This window comes from Lonchura striata, chromosome 4, assembly GCF_046129695.1.
Source record: "Lonchura striata isolate bLonStr1 chromosome 4, bLonStr1.mat, whole genome shotgun sequence".
Taxonomy (NCBI): domain Eukaryota; kingdom Metazoa; phylum Chordata; class Aves; order Passeriformes; family Estrildidae; genus Lonchura; species Lonchura striata.
Window position 1 is genome coordinate 26,458,686 of NC_134606.1, and position 21,386 is coordinate 26,480,071.

General features: G+C 39.4%; 1 protein-coding gene across 1 annotated transcript in view; it reads right to left on the reverse strand.

Annotated features, from left to right (window-relative positions):
* SCFD2 (sec1 family domain containing 2) overlaps window positions 1-21,386 on the reverse strand; it is a 189,024-nt gene that overhangs the window by 10,863 nt on the left and 156,775 nt on the right. The window contains exons 6-7 of the mRNA XM_021555815.2: window positions 3,715-3,860; window positions 103-237 (exon numbers count right to left, since the gene is read on the reverse strand). Of these exons, the coding sequence (XP_021411490.2) occupies window positions 103-237; window positions 3,715-3,860 (281 nt within the window). The remainder of the gene's footprint in view (window positions 1-102; window positions 238-3,714; window positions 3,861-21,386) is intronic.

The following is a 21,386-nucleotide window of genomic DNA, read 5'->3' on the forward strand; positions in this document are numbered from 1 at the left end:
TCCCCTTAAGTTTTGCTGAACAGTATAATAAAATCAGCTACTGCTGCATGATGCTCTGACCTCAGGAAAATCTTACAGATGATCTTGGGAAGGCTAGTTTACCTTCATGAACATGCTGAATCCAGTTTTAAGGAGATCAGTGAGGCCTGATGAAATATGCTCAATATCAACAGGATCAGGCCGATCAGGATTACAGACCTCTTCCACTACCTGCTTCAGCAGAGGTTTGTAAGAAGCCTGCACAAAGAGAAAAATTAATTGTGAGTAAACCTGTTTAGATGCAGTGCAACCATGATTTTAAATATTTTATTCCTATTAAAGGTTACAGAAATAATTATCCCAGAAATGAAAGCAATCAGAGATGTTGTGACCTGGACTGCAGATGGTGTCCACCAGCACAACATCAGACTGAAAAGACTGGAAGAGAGCCACAGCCACACATTTACTGCCTCATGTGTATTATATCAGTAAAGAGAGACAAGGCAGAAATGGAGGACTCTTACTTTCTCTGGAATATTTTTGGAGATAATACAGAAATGGATAACCATACAGATGAGACACTGTTGCCCATTGTGCACCCAGATCTGATTCTCTTTATAATGATTTTACAAACACCTAAAGAGGGATTTTTTTTTTTTAAATTAACCATTCCTGTCTTATTCCATATGTCATGTCCCCACTGTAGTCTGGATTCCAGCAGGGAGGGGAAGAGGCAAACCTTCCTGTTTGTCCCTCATGGGAGAGCAGAGCTAAGAGAGTCCCTGTTAGTCCTTTAGCTTCTATGGCCATGGCACTCCACATAATACTTCCACCTATGGAAGACTTTTGTAAAACAGGCCAAACAACCCCACCATTACCATGAATGTCAGAGCTTCAGAGAAATTTGGGTCTAGAAGTGGAAAATGTAACGGTACAAATGGTCAATATGCTGGAAGGTTTACTCCCAAAAGATCAACCTTGTATTCTCTTCAGGATCCAAAAACCCTGTCTGAAAATGAAGCAGCCTAATAATCTCCGCATTCCAATACTAAGGTTTAAACCACTCTGGCATGCTGAAAAAATTTTGAAGATAAAACTTTTAGGAACCAGTGGAAAGATCTTTAGTGAAAATTCAAGCTTACTTGGTTTACAGATGGACCTTTGTTTTACTGCTTTTAACCATGCCCAAACTGCAACAGAACATGATCAGTTCAGAAAGTGCAACCATCTTAGATGAGCAGCTTTAAAATTAGCACACTTATTTGGCTTTGGGACTACCTCAGGTATATATCATCCCTTTGATTACTTAGGGGAATCACATGCAACATCATTAATTTTGCAAAGATGCTATCTACAAGAGACATATTGCAAGATAATAGTAAAAATGGATGGAAAATAAAACACAAACCACTTGGCTTAAAACTAAAATTTTCTGGAGTCATTAAAGACATGTTTTTCATCCAACACTTTAGAGTGAGAAACAAAGCTTAGTTTTTTAATACAATGCTGTCAACAAAGATATATACAACTCATCTAGTTCTTCTCACAACATGTGCATAATTTTTAGTTGAGCCAACAAAGAAAATTACAGCAGACATGAGCAGCAGGACCTTTTAGAACATGTCAAGATTTCTGTCAAATCTAGTCACGCAATAAACAACTGTTTGAAAATACACATGCAGGCATGAAGTCCTGTTTATAAAAATCTGTTTAATATCTTCATAGATGAAGAACAGAAAAACATTAGGAATGAAATATTTTTGGAGCATAGATCAAACCACAGTTTAGCAGAGAGACTTACTCCACAATATTAAAGGAAAAACATCATCTGACTGAAATGAAAAATATAATTCAGACAAAACTATCTATTCAAAAGATGTGAAAAATTAGTTATGATTTTGCATGTCTGAATTTTCAGCATCAAAAATCGATGCCCTTCAAAACAACCCAGTCAGGCTACACAGATACTAAAATACAGATAGTATGATCCTCTACCTTTTTAAAGTATAATGGTTTCAAATTTTTAAAAATATTTTATGACTTGAAATTAATATGCTATATTTGTAGGATTTTTTTTTCATACAACCCCCAAAAGCTGCATTGGTTTCTATCTCATATAATGAAACTTTTAACAACTTTAAATTTTGGCATATATAAATTTGTTTAAAATAGCTGTTAAAAACCTCAATAGCTATGGGACACATCCCATACAAGATTATAAAGGGTAGAAAAGAGAAAAACAGAGAGACAAAGAGAGAGAATGAGGAAAGGAGAGTGAGGGATGGGAGAAGAAATGGAGGAAGGGAAGTAGGAAGGTAGAAATATACCTACGTCAAGATGAAAGTAACAGGCAAAATTCTGTTCTTGCATGGTCACTACATGAAATAGTTTGATAACCTGATGAAAACATTTATCATTTTATGTAAGACATACAAATTACAATGCTACGAAATGTCCTTCTAAGAGGCTATCCAATTCCCAGTTACTTATCCATAGAAACCTTTTTATGAATCCTAAGAAGAAATGGAGGCTTCCCAGCTTTTAACAGACAAAGTGAAGTGTAGAAGCTAAACCCACTCCCATAGCACTAAGCAGGTTTGGCAGTGAGTGTGGTCACAGGATGGGCACTACTTTTGAGCAGCTGAACTGGTCACACACAACACCTGCCAGTGAAAAGAGAGGTCCATTTCCAGAGCACTGTAAGTATGATGGACAATCACATACTGCCAGCTTATTTCTACTATTATAAATCTCTTGGACTTCCCTCAGCAACTAGATCCCTTGCATGGCTAGACTAAGGGGCTGCAAGGTGTTAATATATCCCTTGCTGTGTTCCAGCACTTATCCCTAAGCAAGCAAAGTGGATTACATCCAAAGGACATACTGATGCTAATTACACTTCCAGGAAACTTTTCTTATCATCTCACTGCCCTTGTACTGAGGTGTATTAAATGTTTAACAATTTTCCCCATTTTGGACACCAGACTGGTCCAAACTGCTAGAAGACTTCAGGAATAGGTTTTCTTCACCTTAGATTTCCAGTGACATTTTGCAACACGCATGTTCTTACAAAGCAATGCTTAATTTGAACTACATCCCTTTGCTGGTCTACAGCACTGTTAGGAGTTTGGAAGGATTTTTTTATGGCTCAAGGCTAGAATAATGTTTTATGACTTCTCTCTAAATCACTGCTTTCTGCTTTCTCTATTTTTAGCTGGAAAAGGGGAAACAGAGAGAAGGAAAACCACTGTCTATTAGTCCCGTTGACCTAAAGCAGTATTGTATATCATGTGCTACTATTTGAGAAACAGAAGCTGCATTTGTGACCTATTTACAAACAGGTTTGTCTCTCATGCTTGCAGGGACAGGAGAGAAGATACAAACATATAGCTGCAGTATGGATGCAGACATCCTGCTTCACTGCCTTGAGTGGTCTAAGTCAATATCCATCTTGACCTAGCCCTGCCTTTCACAGGCATTCATGTCATTCCACAGGGCTGCAGAGCAAAACCCAAATTTCTTCCTCAGAGCTAACATTGATATGCATATGCCTGAGTCTGGACAAAAGACTTGAGGAAGTTTTGGATGACTATGTGAATTATAAAATCTATGCTTAAATATCTTCTTCATGGGTAGAATGTGTATAGGATTAGCACATCCACAGAATCAGTGCTGTAATTTTGAACAGCAGGCTAGAGAAACAAAAAAACACAGTGAAAAGAAAGCTACACTTGCCTGGTGGGTGTTGCTGCCTGGATTATGTATGGAATGAAACTGTTTCATGTGCATTCGGACTCTGGCAATATCCCTGAGGGACCGGAAGATACCGTCCACTGCATCCATGGCTTTCTGAGATGTCAGGTTCAGTGACGAGTCACAGCCTAAAGAAATAAAGAAACACACAGCTGAGTGAAATGTTCATGTGTTTTGATAATAAACAGTAGGAAAAGAGTAACTGGGAGGAAATTGTAAATTATTTTCATCGTGTTATAATCCAGAAACTCAGGGGCTTTATAGACAGCATGTCCTCGGCATGGCACAAGTGTTTGCACATAAGCAAGAAGGCAGAAATTCCGGACAGCAGACAAAGTGAAGAGAGTCTCTCTTTGTAACCTCAATCACACAGCATTTTCATCAGCACAGAGTACATTTTGCTCTTCACAGCAAACAGAAAGTTCCATGCTAGCAGACCCCAAAGAAGAGCCCCCTGTTATGTGGAAAGGAGCCAGCTGGTTTGCTGGTCTGCTTGGGTGAACAGCCATGAAGAAGGGAACTGCTCCTCTCTGGCTAGCAGCCTGCTCACTCCAAATACATTTCCTACCTTGGTGACAAGAAAAATGGAAGAGTCTGCGCTAAATACAGTGGAAAGGTCAGCCAGACATTGGAAAGAGCTGCATTATCACAAAAAAGTTCCTATCCCTCAAAGTGGCAGAGTTATTACCTCTAATGTATTTTTCCAATGCACTTTTGCTAAGGTATAATGCTTATCTTCCACTAAGGCTAAATTCCAACTACAGGACCACCTAAAATGTACCTCTGGGTGGCCAGACAGGGAGTTGGAAAAATGAATGTCTTAGTCTTGGCTCCATCCCCCTCACCATACAACCCATATTGCACAGAAACACTGAAAGAAATGTTTTCTTGGCTCCACTGCTGATGAAAATTAACCAAGTGAGAGGTAAATGGTCACCTGATATTTTTATTGCCTTGTCAACACAGTTCTACACCTCTTGACATCTCTGCCTGCCTCTCTTCCTGCTTGACTCTTCATCCCTGTGACAGAAAATCTATCACAAAATAACCCTTCTTGCCACATGCTTCACCAACACACTCACTACTCCTGCTCATTGCTGTTGTCTTCTCCAGGGATGCTGCGGATGCTGCTGTAGTGGCTTGTGTGCCCATCCTCCAGTTCAGAAACCAGTCCTGCACCAGCAAACCTCTATGTCTGTGCAGAATACTGCTGAGAGGACAAGGTCTCCCTGCAGGTCCAGCTTGCACTGTGCTGCACTCTTGGAGCCTGACACTAAAAACAGGCATCCAGACTGTCAGGAAGGCACCTGGATTTTTGGGTAGGAAATCCCTGAACAAACTTTCTCTGCAACTGACAAAGGACAGAATCCTTATGTACTTATAAAAATCAATAAATAGGTGGTAAGTTCAAAATTTACAGGGAGTATTTGACAGTGAACCTGAATTACTTTCATACCTTGGCATTCTGCACAGTAAAAACTATATACAATATAAATGCATACACACACATACACTTATAGAGTTATGAACAAGGTGATTGGACACTGAGCTTTCATTTATTTGAATATCGTTTGTTGAGGAGAGGTGTGGGAGCAGTGGTGCACTGGGCTGTGTTCAGCTGTGCCTTCTGGCAAAACCAGAAATGTATCTCAAGGAGCACTGGAGTATGGAGGGGCCAATGTCCATTTCCAGTCTCCACGCCAGAGTGCTGAGCTGGACCCAGTTTGGGACCCCAAGGTGATGCTGGGAGGTGAAGTTTCAATCTGGCTGTTTATGGCTGGCCTGACAGAGGGAAAAGAGGTGTACTTTCAAATTTTCTCTAAAATGTGACTTCCTTGGGACTTTCCATTAAGAAATACCATGTCTGAGGAAGCCAGGGATATCTATTTCCAGCTTGACATCCAGTACTTGTTTTTTAAATGTACATGAAAAACAAGTTTTCTTTACAATCCCTTATTGTTGAAATTAAAATCTCTGAAGGCTGCTGTCTACCTGTAGCACTGCTCTAGGGTTATAGAGGGGAGCCAGGTTTCTTTCCAGCCTGGAGAACAACAGAAGCTTGTTCTTTACAAGTGGCAGGCAGCTACAAATCACCTCCCATTCACACCTTCCCTGCAAATGGGGGTCTGCAGCATATGGAGAGCAGAACACAATCCCTCTTCTCTGCTCACTTCGATCTACCAGGAAATCTGCCCCTTTTACAACAGTGAAGAGGTGGAATACATTAGCTGCTGCACAGCTCATGTACTAATTAAAACAAAACTTCCTGATACTGTTTTTTCTTGGGAAGTTAAATGCCATATGGAGAGCATGCTGAATGAATTCTTTTGAATCCCAAGCTCTATTATATATGGAAAAAGGCATTTAAATAAAATTTGGGGATTTTCTGTTGGACTTGAAGGAGTCCAGTTGTGGAGAAAATCACCACTAACCTGCAGAGGACTCAAGATTTTAAAGAACACACCTAGTTCTGCAGTAAGCGGTGCCCATCCTCACTGATACTGCTTCTGTTCGTCTCCTATCCACTTGTGCCAAATTTGAGGAGAATGAGTCTGTTGGGAGCTGCATTCAGTACCCACCAGGATGAGACTTTTGAACTTTTTCATGAGACAAAGTACATCTCCTCTTAAGCAACACATCTGCATAATCATTATTACCACAATTAATTCATTTTCACAAGGAGTTTGAAAAAAGGAGAATGAATAGAGATGCTGTTTTCTATAATACTGAGTTACGCAGGAACCAAACAGGACTGGCTTTTCAACTAATTTCTGCAACTGGAAGGAATGCTTTAAGAAAAGGACATGGGCACTGTGAACCCGTGAGATCTGTAATTATAGAGCAGCATGTGATTGACTGTCCTCTCTCTACCTCCAAAAATGTAACAAACAAGAATTTCAGACCTGAGTTTCAGGAAACCTTTCACTGTACTTAGTTTCTTTTGGTACCCATAAAGGCATTATAAACAAACATGTTCTTTCTCCAAAGCAGTACGATAATTATCAACATTTATTGAAGGATTTTGATAATTCAGAGACATCACTAGGCCTATGATTCTTACGAAGTTGAAAGTTTAGGAAAGCTGAAAGTTTACCACTCCACTCTGTCCACCTTAGGGTCTCTATATAGTCCTTTCACATAAATAAACCAATGTAAACCCTGCAATTCCTGGAACAGAATCAGCAGAATAACCAAGCCATTTCAGAGGCACATTGAATCATGGGCAAAACCAGCAAACTTGCACTTTGAGGGACAGAAAATCCAGCATCAGGATTTCATTATGCAGGATTTCATTTTCTAGATATGCAGAGTTAATATGCTTGTCAGCAAAAGACAGAAGAACAAGAGAGATAAAGGGTTCCTTGAAGGTCAGAACTCAAAATACAGCACTATGATATTAAATTAATTTTATACTTTTAGGTGATAGCATAGCAATGTGGGCCCTTCTTTCTCTAGCAGATAAATCTAAGGGCCTACATACGCATATCCAGAGACGTACATTTTACAACAGTTTTTGTATATTTGTGCATTAAGATTTTGTATTCAAAAGAAGTTACAAATGTGTACAGTGACACAGATCATTGCTGGTTTTTGCAGGGTAAAAAAAAGTGCAAAACCCAAAACTTGGATGTAATTTGTATAGTTCTTCTGTCACTTTTCTGCCTTATGGATTCTGCCACACATTTGAATCTTTATTCTTCCATAAAAACCCAAAACTAGGATGCAATTTATATAATTCTCCAGTCACTTTTCCTCCCTATGGATTCTGTCATGCATTTGAATCTTTATTCTTCCATCTGATTTCTAATGAATTGCCTGATGCTCTCTGATGCATATAAAAAGCAAAGCTGCTCAGTGAGTGTTTCACTGTAGGACAAGGATGGACAGGTCAGAACACAAGAAATCTGCCATTTCCCTACAGTTACACCAGCAGAAGGTGAAAAATTGCAATTGATTCCCTTCTAGTTTGGAGGGACTTCAGAAGAAAGGTGTGTTCTACAGTCCTTGAGAAGAGAATGTCCAGAAGGACAGACACAGTGGTGCCTGTGACAGCTTCCCTGCAGCACATCCATCCCTGGGGCTTGGAGAGGGTCCTGCTCTATGCTTGCTCTGTCCTCTGCATCCCCAGCCACAGCATGTGTGGTGCTGGATGTACAGCCAGGTCTGTGCTGCTGACAACTCACATCATAAAAAAAATAACATGAGCATTTTGCTGAAACCCTGGCAAAGCAGTGTGTTGGTGCTGCCAGCAGAGAGGGGAAGGAGCTCATCGGCTGGGGAAGGGCAGGCACAGACCTACACAGACAACTTTCCCTATCCACAGCCTTGGGATGCTCTTTTCCTATCTCCTACCAGCAACCACAGCAGATTTCTAAGGTATGATCCCAATTCAATCCCTTTTCTCACCCTTTGTCTTCTGGGATGGCTCCTTGCCCCAGTCATGCTTCAGCCCTTTGTGGCTTTGGAAGGTTGAACTCTTGGACCATATGGCTACAAAACTACTCCAACCTCATGAAGTGCAAATTATTTTTGTACCAGAAGAGACCCAAACTCTTCCAAGGTGTCCAAGATTTCAGCATCCAGACTGAATTTGGGAGTTTGCAGTCCTGGACTTGACCCTTCTGCCAGTCCACACCGCTCTGAATCACAGAATCATAGAATGTTAAGGTTGAAGCGGGCCTTAAAGATCATCTAGTTCCAACTGCCCTGACATGGGCAAGGACACCTTTCACTAGACCAGGTTGTACAAGACCTTATCCAACCTGTCCTTGAATACTGTTGAGGGTGGGGCACCCACAACCTCCATGGCCAACCTATTCCAATATCTAACCATGGTCACAGTAAAAAATTTCTTCCTAACATCTAACTTAAATTTCCTCACTTTCAGTTTGTACCTGCTACTTTTTGTCCTATCACTACAGTTCCTGATGAAGAGTTCTTCTCTGGCTTCCTTGTAGGCCTTTTCAGATTCTAGAAGGTTGCTATGAGGTCTCCACACCACCTCTTCTTCTCCAGGCTGAAAACCTCCAGCTTCTCAGGCTGTCTTCACAGAGTAGAGTGGTGCCCCAGTCCCCTTATTAATTTTCTGGTGTTCCTATACACTTGTTTCAACAGTTCCATATCCTTCCATCCAGAGCTCGGTGCAGCACTCCAGTTGGGGTCCCACAAGAGCAGAGCAGAAGGGGAGAATCACCTCCTTCAATCTGCTGGCCACGCTCCTCTTGATGCAGCCCAGAATTTGGACTGCAAATGCTAGCAGGCAGGAAAGATAGGGAGCAAGAGGAAAGAACAGAATAGCAGCATATGGGAAAAACATAAGAAATGGAAGGAAAAATGCATACAATATCAAAAATTAAAGTTCTGTATTTCTATACATTTTATTTATGATCTGATTGGCACACGGAGAGTGAAAACAATGATGTGTTTTGAGGCAGTCACCAGCACCATGCAGTGCAAGTGATGGTATGGATCTGGTATCTATGAAAGGAGGAGAGTGCATCTGATCCACTTCCAAGGAAACCACAGAAGCCAGCATTGTGACCAACAAAGATGCAATTTGTAGTTTTAGTCTCATCACAACAAACATCTCCCATTTGAAAGAAAAGCCCAGGATTTTTTTTAAGAGTTAACTAAATTTAGAATCCTATATCCCTGCTTCAGCTTTTAAATATGCATCCACACTTCAGCAGTGCTGAGCACCCAGGGATTGCACACGTATGTCTCCAAGGGCATTTCAGCACATTATCTGATCTTCATTATACAGGGACACATCCTGCAAGCTCTGGAGTTCCCTGAAGAGCACTGTGCTTGGAAAGGTTGTTTTTGGCATCAAGTCTTTGAACACTCTTCTGGAAACTGCTCTTTGGTGTACAAAGGACACACACACCATGTGGATAAGAACTTTGCTGGATCTCAAGCTCTAAAGCTGCACATGTAAGAATCTGGCCACTTACCTGTGTGATTAAATATGGATTTAAGAGCTTAGAAGAGTAATTTTTTTTAATTTTGGCCTTAATATCTGTCATTTGGATGTTTCGATTCTACAGGAATATTTTATTGTCTTCTTCTTGCCAAAATCCAACAGCACAACATGTAATATCAACTTTTATGAAGCACTGCAAGCTTGGTACTGCTGGATCTCATGTTACATGAAATTAAACCTGTCAATTCAGTGAACAATTACAGGGAAAATTACAGAACTTAGTACAATAAATTACATTAATTAATTATAGGAGGAATTTAAGTTTGGCTCAGATGTGCTTTCTGAAGGAAATTAATGCAACAAATTCACTTGGGGACCATTTAGTTGCTCCCTCAAGCTGCCCATATCTTAATTAAAAAACACAGATGCTAATAAAGCCATGGTAGATGCTCTATAAATCCAGTAAGGCCTCCCAATAATGTTCTTGCAAGAACTTGGTAAAACTCCAGGTTTTACTAAAGAATATAGAGCTTTATGAGCATACCACCCTAGGACCCATATAATCAAAAGCCGTTGCTCAGTTTTTTGCAAATTATTCTCAGATACCCTCTTTTTGTCTTCAAACTAATGGCTGCACTGTAACAAGGACCGATTTTTACTCCCATCAAAGATGTCATTTCCATTCAGGTGGGGCATTAGCCAATAACTTCTAGCTTCACCCTTGGATCTGCTGCCTCCCACCTTGTGCACAAGGTATTCCAAGAAGTACCATATATGTGAAGCACAAAGGATGAGGGATGAGGTTTGTGTCCAGGTAGCAGCAGGTGAGGCAGTCAGTGCTACCAGGACTGGTTCTGCACAGCTGCCTTGACCAGAAGCCCATACAAGCATGGGAGTCTAGATGCTTCACCTACTTGTATTCAGAGGGGAATATCTGGAAAACAAGATCTGTAAAGGTCTTTATTTAAAAAAAACCCAACCTTTTCTTCTTTATGTTGATTTAAATGGATCCTACATTTAAAACAATAACAAAGTAAAATAAGTATTTCAGTATTTTAATTTGATTTTTTCATACATTTTTTCTTAGACAATGAAAATTAATACAATCAATGTTTTTTTGCATTCACAGTCAAATTTATTTGTGTATTCCTCAAACTGCTAAATCCGGCAGGACATAAATTGGTAAATGTTTCCTTCTGAAAGCAATGGCCATACCTAGAATTTGTAAAAATGCAGGAAACTATTTTAACTCATGGATCTAAGAATGATGATAATGGAGAAGTGTACAAGAGACATTTTCTTTCCCAGTTTAAGTTCTGAGCCAAACTCACAGGACTCGCAGTATCCATAAATAGTGTAGGCAGCTTTATACAATAATGTAAATATATAAAAATGTAAGACCACAATTAAAGCTAATTACTGGAATCTATTTATCAGCTACAGAAACAAAACAATATTTTTAAGAGAAAGACAAAAATAATCACATTCTAATGCTATGTATAATTATCTTTTCCAAAAGGCCTCTGCACCCAACATATTATTGCACAGGTGAAAAGCCCTCTGAAAACTGGCAAAAAATGGGCATCTAGGTTGCATTCAATGGGCAATATTTAATGACAGAAAAGAATGATAGAATGATTGCCAGTTAGACTTAGATAGCTACATCAGATACTGCTACTGCCTAAATAAAAACCTAACTGCAGGCTCAGTTCAGAGCAGGTTTGCTGAGGGAGTTATGACTTACTGCAGCCTGCTGAGCACAAGCTGATGAGAAGAGAAAATCAGGCTGCACGTCTCCCAGGGGTTACAGCTGTTAGGAGGAACAAGGAAGGCTTCCCTTTTTTCTATAACATCAAGGACCTGCCAAGTGATTAGAGGGAACAATTTTCTATCTGGCAGATGGTACACGACCTTTGCTTGTCCTTCCATCAGTAGTGTAAGAATCATAACATGCTGTGCCTCTGCAAAAGTAGCCCAAAGATGACTAGGACATGTGAAACCATTTATGATGCTGAAAAGCAGAGAAATGTGGTTTGTGATGCTCTGCTGGCGACCTAGAGACCATGAGCTGTACTGGGCAAGGACCATATTATACTTTTTTTTTGTTTAAGATGCTGCTTCTCCTGAAAATAGACATTAAAACTTTGGACACTGAGGCAGAATATGGGGATAAAATAGGCTAAGGGCAGAACAACTGTTCTTTCATCCTGCAAGTGAGAGTAATTGAAGTGTAACAACTTCCAGAGAAAAGCCAGAAATATTTATGGTAAAAGCTTTAACTGCATAACATTAAAAAAAAAAAAAAAACCCAAAAAAAAACCCCAAACCTTTTTAACCCATAACACTGAAAGCAACAGCCACAATTCTCCACAGTGAAATCAGAAATTCTACTTTAATGGCAACCTGCCACACCGCAAGTCACACATGACTAAGGACAAAAGGACTAAGAACTGGAACACTGAAAATGTCTGCGTTCACACTGCAGCAGCACTTGTCCCTCACTGGAGCTGTTTTGTCCTGCCACTGTCAGTGGCACCATGCACACAAATAATGGGCTACATTCTCTCTGGTGTCCCAGCCTTGCTGGGGGGTGCTCCAGCAAGGAGCTGAGGCTGTAGGAGAGCTGCAAAGAAGCCATGCATGAGTCCTTCGGTCATGCCAGGGGTGAACACAGGGCACAGAGTCCCTATTCTGCAGACAGATGAGAAGTTACGCTGGAGCACAGCCCTCTCAATCCCCTCCATCACAACCAAGAGAGATCATGGCAAGCAGCTCGTGTGGTTTAATCCATGCACAGCATCTACTCTGTGTATTGCATGCTGTGCATAAAACAAGCCCTCTGGAGACAAACCCCTGTCTCTGGTACTGTACTTGATCTACTGAATAAATGACCTAATATGAAGTAACAGTGTATCAGATCTTTCTCTAAAGAATACACAGATAAAAACTGCCACTGTTGGTACAGATACTCATTTATCTGTAAAGCACAACATGTGGGCTTGGAATGCATGAGTCAATTTTTGAAGCTATGAATCATGAACAATTTAATTTTAGTATAAAAGCAATGTGTATTATGTGTTGCTTACCAGAGTTTGATATTAAAATGCTTTGCATTTAGGTGAAAAGGCAAATGATATCTCAGCCTACAGTATAGGTGATTACGTTATTTGGAATAAGCATTACGTCTCTGATGAGATTAGGAAAACTGTATTTTGCAGAGGCATTTGCTCTTCATGAATCTCATGGAAATATTTAAGCAAAACCCATATTGCATTTGGAGTCAGAAAAAAACCCAGGGGAGGTCTTTGCCTATTTCTCTCTCCAGCTTTGGCTTAAATAGTTGTTTGTATTTTTCATCACCTGCTGTAAAACTATTTTATTTGAAATAGTTGCTGTAGTACTATCTCTTCTTGTTTTGGGAATATGTCACATCTGATTGAGGATAACATCCAATTAAAAGTACCATCATAGAATTTTTAGTTTTATTTAAGTATGAATTATTTAAAAGTCCTCCTATGTTCATCTACACTCATAACCCATTGAAACTGCACTGCCCTTTGCAGAGATCATAAATACAGAGCTCAGTCCAAACATTTCACCATCTGTGGATGAACAAGAAAAGGCAAACAAGTAAAAAGCCTGGGAAGAGCAAGAATAAAGCAATAAAAAATGCAAGCTAGAAAGAAAGAACTGCATGAATTATCCTACTTTCTGTTAATTTTTAACTTGAAATTACTTTATACAAGAGACAAGACAGGCAGCATGAAGCATACTTTGGATGAAAAACAAAATGAAAGAAGTGAGACTGTGGAAAGGATCTCAAGAGAAGGAACCTTGCTATGGGAGGATGGACCAATGCAGTGCTACTTTTTCCCAAAGAATGAACAATACAATCATGTGCCAAGCCATCCCTTCCTCTGAGTACATGAGGGTTGCAGCTGCCCTAAGACACAGCAGAACCCCAGCTATGAATAACAAAAAATTATACAATCAATGCTCATTTTATTCTTCTTGTTGTCTGTTAATTAGAAACTACACTGTAGTGCAGATGGCAAGTATCAATCAATGAAGAAAATTATCAGCAGAACAAATCTCAAGTGCATGTAGGAGTATCCTAGACTATTAAGTGGAATGAACTCATATTCATAAAACAGACAATAATTCATAATATGTGCAATAGATAAAAAAAGACGCTGGCAGAGTTCTCAGTTTAACAGAAAATGTAAACACACATTCAACTTAGAAGGTGTGACAGGATGGAGTTAGGGCAGTGGTTAAATGCCTTGTTGAGTTACTTTCTGGTTTAAATTCAGAATTAATTGTTCTATTTTAATTAACAAACAATTGAATGGCTTGTGGAGTTGGTCTAAAATGTTTCTTAAGCACACAAGAAACAGTATTTTTTGTCTTTAAAACCAATTGAAAATGTTGTGCGCATTAGTGAAAAACAGCTTTTAACAGAGGTTTGAAGAAACAAGTAACTGACAGAAAATGCCTGAGATCTGTAGTCATTTCCATTTAGTAGAAATTGTTAATGTTTTCAGGAAAAAGAAATAATGAAAAACACTAGTCATCTTGTAGTCAAGTTTCAACACCTGCTTATTTATTGTCACCAAAAGAATAAGAATAACTTGATTTATATTCCAAGCATGTGGCAGAAGCACAGGGATTTTTTCTTTGAATTGTGCCTGCCTAAAAATGAAAGAAGACATACAATTTCAGAATTAACTGGAGGTTTTTTTTTGGTCATTGATATTGTTTAGGAGACAAAGATATTATTAAGTGCAAACAACCAGTCAAGTCTGATGGGCTGACAGCAGAAGTTTAATCATGAGGCTGGTTTGTAGCAGCTGAATGCTGTTTGCTATCCTGGGACTGGGCAGGTCCAGGGTGTTCATGCAATGAAAATTGTGCAGCTACAATAGAAATATTAATATATAATATATCTAAGCCAATAGGCACTCAAATGATCAGTAGCATAGATTCACTTCCATGGGTATGTAATGAAGCCTGTGGAGGAGAGGAGACTCCTTAGACTCCTGGCATAACCCTGTTTAATTTCAGATAGGGAAAATACTTATTCTGATCCAATGAGTTTACATGGAAGCATGCTTCGGAACAACAGAAGGAAGCTGCCATCAAAACCTTTCCCTGTGCCATCGCTGCTTGATGGACATCCTTCAGTCATTCCTTCTTCTTCCTCCTGCTGTAAGGAGACCCCCCCACCACACACACACAGCAGGAGATACAGAGGCCATGCACAGCAGAGCAGCTCAGCTCAGAGCAGCCTCCACGTGCATCATTCCCCCTCCCGCCAGCAATGTGCAGCCAGCCATGGGGCTTGGCAGCAGCAAATGTCACCTCAGAATTGAATCACCCCGGAGTAAGAAAGTGCTTACATTTTCAAGCAATGAAAAATATTACATGAGAAAAAGTCCCCAAACACTTTGTTACTATGGGGTTTTTTTTGTCAGATAAGCAGGGCTGTTTACTGCACACTCTGCAACATCATGGTGATGTTTTAGATCATTTTAGTTAAGTTTTTACCAAACTCAGATGTAAAATTATGACAGCCTCCATTATCTGTGATGTAATATTGTCTTATTTTCCTCATATTTGTGACACACCTTTATTTTTAACAGATTTTTATTTTTACACCAAAGAATTAGAAATTTATCTATTTTATATGACAGCTGAAAAATACACTGCGTTCTTGCAGAGGTATTTTGTCTCTTCAGGGCAGAACAGCCCCAATAACTGAACAAAACCTGAGAGTAGAGCCTGGAAATCATTACACAGTGATCTTTATGCTAGAGGGAGAGGGCAGAAGACAGCACCATGCTCAAGCTCATTGGTTGAGCTCAGTCTCTGCTGCAGTACAGCAACACACCATTTTCAGCTCCCAGGAAAAACACTGACTCACAAGGATGATACCTCATCCAAACCTACCAGATTTGCCCATTGCAAGACTGGAATACTGCATTTTCTGGGCAGTTCCTGAGCTGCAGGGACCCACCTCAGATGTCACCAAGCAGAGCACACAGTAAGCAAAGATTGCTCTGCATTAGGTGTAATATCATGTTTAAGCTTCTACTGCAATGTACCAGTCTTGAATTGTCCTGTCACAGCTCCTTGTAACTCTCTGCACTTCCAGAAACTCAATTAGACCATTTGTTACTCTTGCAGAACAGCGCTAGCACTTCTTTAATGTTGATCATTTGCCATCAAGAAATATTAGAAAATGGGATTAATCTCTAACAATTAGCCATCTTAAAAACAGAAACCTAGTCCATCCTCATTATCCCATCCCACAAAATCTCCTGGAAAGGCCAATCTGTCTGCACTGACTAGAGGTGGACTTTCTAAAATTTCACCTGCTAACATCAAACTCCGTGAAATAATTCCCACTTTCAACTAAAGGGCCAAATAATTGACATGGAATAAGCTAAAGCAGTACAAATCTGAGATAAGAAAAAAGAAATAGTATTAATCTGTAGACCAAAAGAGCTATGACAAGCATAAAGAGGCATGTGTTGTTCCTCCAAAACATGGCTATTAATAGATGCTACCATCAGCCCCCAGCACATTCAAAGACAGAAGCGCTTACTCTGCAGATAAAAATAAACTGTCCTACTTTCTGCTTCCACCAACACTACAGGAAGGAAAAAGGACAGAGATATTAGCTAGAATACATCTTGTCCTGTGAATGATAAATGGAATGCGATCCATTAGTGAGGAATCTTTAATATGTATAATGCTTGCTTAATTCATTTGATCTTTTTTACCTGGTCTTTTTCATTGCTTCTCCAGAGTGCTGACCACAAAATTCAGAGTCTGGCCTTCACAAAGATTACCTCAACCAACTCTTGTAGACAAAAGGAAAAAAAGTGATGGCAGAACGAAGCAGAAAAGCAGTAGGATACAAAACTCCAATGCATGGAGCCAAAATGGACTTAGGTTGGCATAAAAATCTGAGCACATTTTTTCAGAGATATCAGCTAGAAAAACATATTTGCAGTTGTAAGTTGAGCAAATTTGATATGAGTCACAGTGGCTGTAAACATGCAACCCCTACGGAGCTGTTTGCAAATTATTTCTCTCCATATATCCACTTGGTTCAATCAAAGACTGAATAACTGAGTAACTGCAGGACACCAAATACAGCACATAAATGTAAAGGAAGAGGAAAAATTATACAGGAACCAACAAACAAGTCACTCATCTTTCAAACAGGCAAAAAAGTTCAATCAGATTTTGAAAAGAAAATCTGTGTGAAAAAGGAATGAGGAAGTAGGACAAAAGCTGACAAGTGCAGGTGATAACCTAGCTTGTTGTACCCATATTCTGGGTGAGATAACTGAATGTTCAGCTGACAGAAGTCTGGTAGATGATTATCTGATTTCAGTTAAACATTTGATATAATGCCACCTTGGAAATTAGTTTGGAGTGAAGAGAAGGCACTTAATAAAAGAGTTGTAAGGAACAGGCAGAAGGAGAGACAACAATGGCCTGGGTTACAGAGAATCTTAGTGATATTCCTTGAGGATTGGTCTTGCTATGTTTATTGATGACTTTTCACAAAAACTAGGAGTGTTGATGACAAAGCTATGAAGTATTGCTAAAGGTAGTAGAAGCGAAAATATTATACAAGATATAAGTTCTGAAGAACCAAAAATGAGACAAAAGAGACCAATACAGCAATAAAAAATGAGATAACCTCTCCCGGGCCATCAGCTTAGTAGGCAATAATAGAAAATCTCTCCAGCTGGGACTGTGATCAAAAACAACATAAAGAGAAGAATCTGGCTGGCTTTAGTTGATTCAGGGATGACTCTGGGCTACCAGCAGTGCATGAGACATGCAAAACTCATCAAATAATATACTTCCTGTAAATATACAAGATGTGCTAGTTCTGTCCTAAAAATGTTAGAACTACAGCAGAAAAAAATCTGGTCACTAGTGCTCAAATTCAAACTGCAACAAACTTTATTCAGATCTGTAAGCATCACTACAGAAATAAGAAAATATTTTTATCTGAAAAAAATGGGGCTTGTTCAGCTCAGCAACAGGAAAACTGAAGATAAATAAGTTAGTGAGTTGAATGAGGTATCCAGCCACTAAAGGAGCCTTTGTGGGAAAGTAACTGAATGCATCTGGAAATAAAAGCAGTTTCAAGATAGATTTTGATAATTTTTTAAGTGAGCTTACACAATATATTTGCCTTGGAAGGAGCAAGGGGTCTGGTTTGGTGGTGAGAGGAGCACCTCCTTGCCCTGTCTTTCCACATACACCCCTAATCATTCCGAATAAATTTTTTCATTTCAGAGATTTAATATTACATCAAGGAGAAAAACCATGCAATTGCTCAAACTCTCTATAAATGTTCTCATAAACGCTAATGTAGGATTTTGACTATTAAAAGTGCAGCAACATCTGGCAGCCTTTTTGAAAGCCTGCTCAGTCTAGATGTAGGCTGCCAGTGACCAATTTCATCAGGCACATTTTTCTGCCCTGACAAATGGCTCAGTAGATAGCTATGGGACAGCCTGTCTGAGAGGTTTACAACCTACTAATGACGAAGTGCTCAAAGCTGGGAATCACTCTCTAATAGAAATGAAAATATTTCTCCCCACAGAAAGTTATTGCAGTTCTCCTTCCTTCTCTCAAAACATAAATGTTGAATGAGTTGTCTAGCCATTGGAAAAGCCTAGTAGGAATAGTAAAGCCATCAGAAAACACAGGTGCATAGCTCTTTAACTCTCCTAATAAACCAAACTGCTTCTGCACTGAAATGTGGAAAGGTCATCTGAGAGGCAAAGTAATGAACTAGTCAAGGCTGAAAGGAAAACAGCCAGAGGAAAACACTTCAAACTAGTGTTATGTGATACGTTTCTAAAAGGCAGGAGAAGCAAGAGGTTTTGTGGTGTACATGAGATTCTGTAGTATGTGAAATTTATTCTTACAGGGAAGGACTTGCATCACATATTTCTGAGTAGCATGGTAATGCGGACTTCACTTCCTCACTATTTAGAAAGAGAAGGCTGAAGCAGGGATATATCTGTTAAAAAGTATATTTTAAACACCTCCTGCTGCCTGTACTCCAGAGAGCAGGGAGGTGGCATTTAGCAACTGCCTGGTTCTACAGCCAGAGACATGCATTTCCTTGCTCCTCTGAAAGTCTGGGCAAGCTGTAAACCTCTGAAAGATCATTGCTCACACATGTTCAGCTAAGCCTTGTTGGATTTTCACCATTAAGATGTCTAAGGATGCTCTTGCCAAACATATTCCAGTCTTTCACAGGACATAGCTCTAACTGAACAGTCCATCCATCACTCCTAAAGTGCAGCAAGCTGTGATCTGTTACTTCCCAGCTCCTAACTGTGATCAGACAGCTAAAAATGTGTCATGCTCAAAAAACACCGTAAGCCTGGCACATTTCCTGGGCTTTACCCAGACCAAGGCTGCTCACCCACTGCACTGGTGCCATGGGGTTATACCCACTGCTTCAGAAAGAAGCAGGCTACTAATGACACCCAGGCTTTGATGAGGCTGTGTCTAAAGATAAAGTCCATATAGAAAATTAGTTATAGAAATATAGTTCCTCCTTTTTTTTTATGTTTAGTAAGCTGTTAAACTAGAGAGGAATTTAACAAAATACCAACTATACTTGCCAATAAATCTATTTATTTTATTAAACCTATTCCTTGCTAGGTTAGCTCCACAAAATTCAGCATCCTGTTTTTATAGAAGACTCAGGAAAAAGACATTCATACTTGAGATGCCTAAAGGGCTCCAATCACACTCTTCATATTTACTAAGAATGTAAACAAAATGACATGACCTCAGTAGGAATTATTTACTCCATATTTTTCACAAAGGACAATAAACATATGGAAGGAATTACAGAAAGGGAGTCAGTAGAAAATACTAGTTAATCAGAGAAATTGTTTATATTATAAAAAAGTGACAAAAATAGGTAAGCACATAAAATGGGTGAAGTGCAAGGAAGAGTACTCTTTTCTTTGGGAAAATGTTTCTTGATGTTCTTGCTGAAGTTTCAAGAGCAGCTGCTGCAAGAATATAAAATCAGATGTCAGGAAGCAACAGCCTCTGTGTCGTATGCAAAGAAGGAATTTTATCAAGTTTGTTTTAGGGATATAAATGCTATAATGGGCAAAAAAAAAAAAAAATCACAAAAAGCATTTAAAAGAAACATGATTATAAATGTAGAAATTACTAGAAATATGGGACCTAATATGGCTGAGGTTTATTATGAAGCACTGTAGAGGAATCAGAGAATTGGAGGTGGGGTTCATAAGAATACTTGGCAGTAAGCACTGAGGAGGATATCAGGATGGACTGGGCATTTTCTGCTGCTGGGAGATCCTGCTTAACATGAGAAGTTGTCCTGGAACCGGCCCCTGGACAGGACCTGAACTGCTGACCTCAAGATGGAGAAAGCAGGAATGATCAGAACCAAAAATACTATGTAGGGTGCAAGTAATGCAGCCTGGAAGGTCCAAATCTTCATGGTTCTGTGCACCTTTCAGCTCTTTGGATTTTGAAGAAGACTGAGTGACATAGAGCTAGACTTCCAGCTCAAAAGGAATATACTTAGGGAGGATACATTGAACACTACCAGGTGAAACCTCAGAAGACTGAGCAGTTGAGGGACATAATGAACCTGGCTTCTCATTAGAGAAACTAATTAGGTTTAGCAGGCAATCTTTTTACTAGCTTGTATGTAAGTGTTGCTTTTACATCTTTATGAGGAAAAAAATCCACACAGTTACTGAAAAAGCACTATTTGAATGTGACATCATCAGAGCTACATTAAAAAGAGATTAGCAGTAAATTTGGGAAGAAGTTCTAAGAACCAAAGGCTCCAGGAGTATTAGCCACTGTTTCAACACAAATTAATTAGTCTTAATTATTGCACTAATCTGTTTTGCAAATATGGCTTAAAAACTGTTTTAGAAAGGCTCCTTTGGCTAATGGAGAGGTGGGAGACCTCACCCAAGGACCTTGATTTATAGAGAAGAGCTCTGGAGATCTCTTTGTGGCTCAAATGTCTTTCTTCAGACAACTGATCTTAACAGGAGCCTGTTCAAAAAAAGAACCATGATTCAGGTGATCTGGGTTGATAGACTCTTTTTAATTTTCTAGACACCTGCAAATTAGAACACCAAAGTTAGATTGGTCAAAATAAAACACAAAGACTGAACTGGCACACAGAATAGCCTGGATCCTCCTGGGATTCTGGGAATCATAATGAAACTTGTGATGCTGCTGCTGCTTTAGGTTTTTCTGCTTTTGAAATGTTAAATGTGTTAAAATCAGAGTTTATCATTGCCCTGACTGTCAGCATGTAGCTTCCACAGCCACTGCATTTACTTCTCAAACTTAGAAGACCATCTGCAAACACTACATATTTGTTACAACAGGATTTTCACTACTACAACCCCTATGAATTATTAAAATACTTTAAGAAATTAACTGTATGGGCTGCATTCTACTTTCAGTGAAAATGCATTTCATCCCTTGCTTCACCAAGAGAAACAATGAAGCAAAACTGAGCTTCAATGAAAATTGCATTATAGCTGTATTAATAAAAGTCAGAGATGCTGGAAGGGTATTTTACATTGAGCATATTTTCTGCTAGGAGTTAAAAATGTTATGATAGATGTCAGCACAATAGGTGGCCAGATAAATGAAATCTTTCCATCCCTAA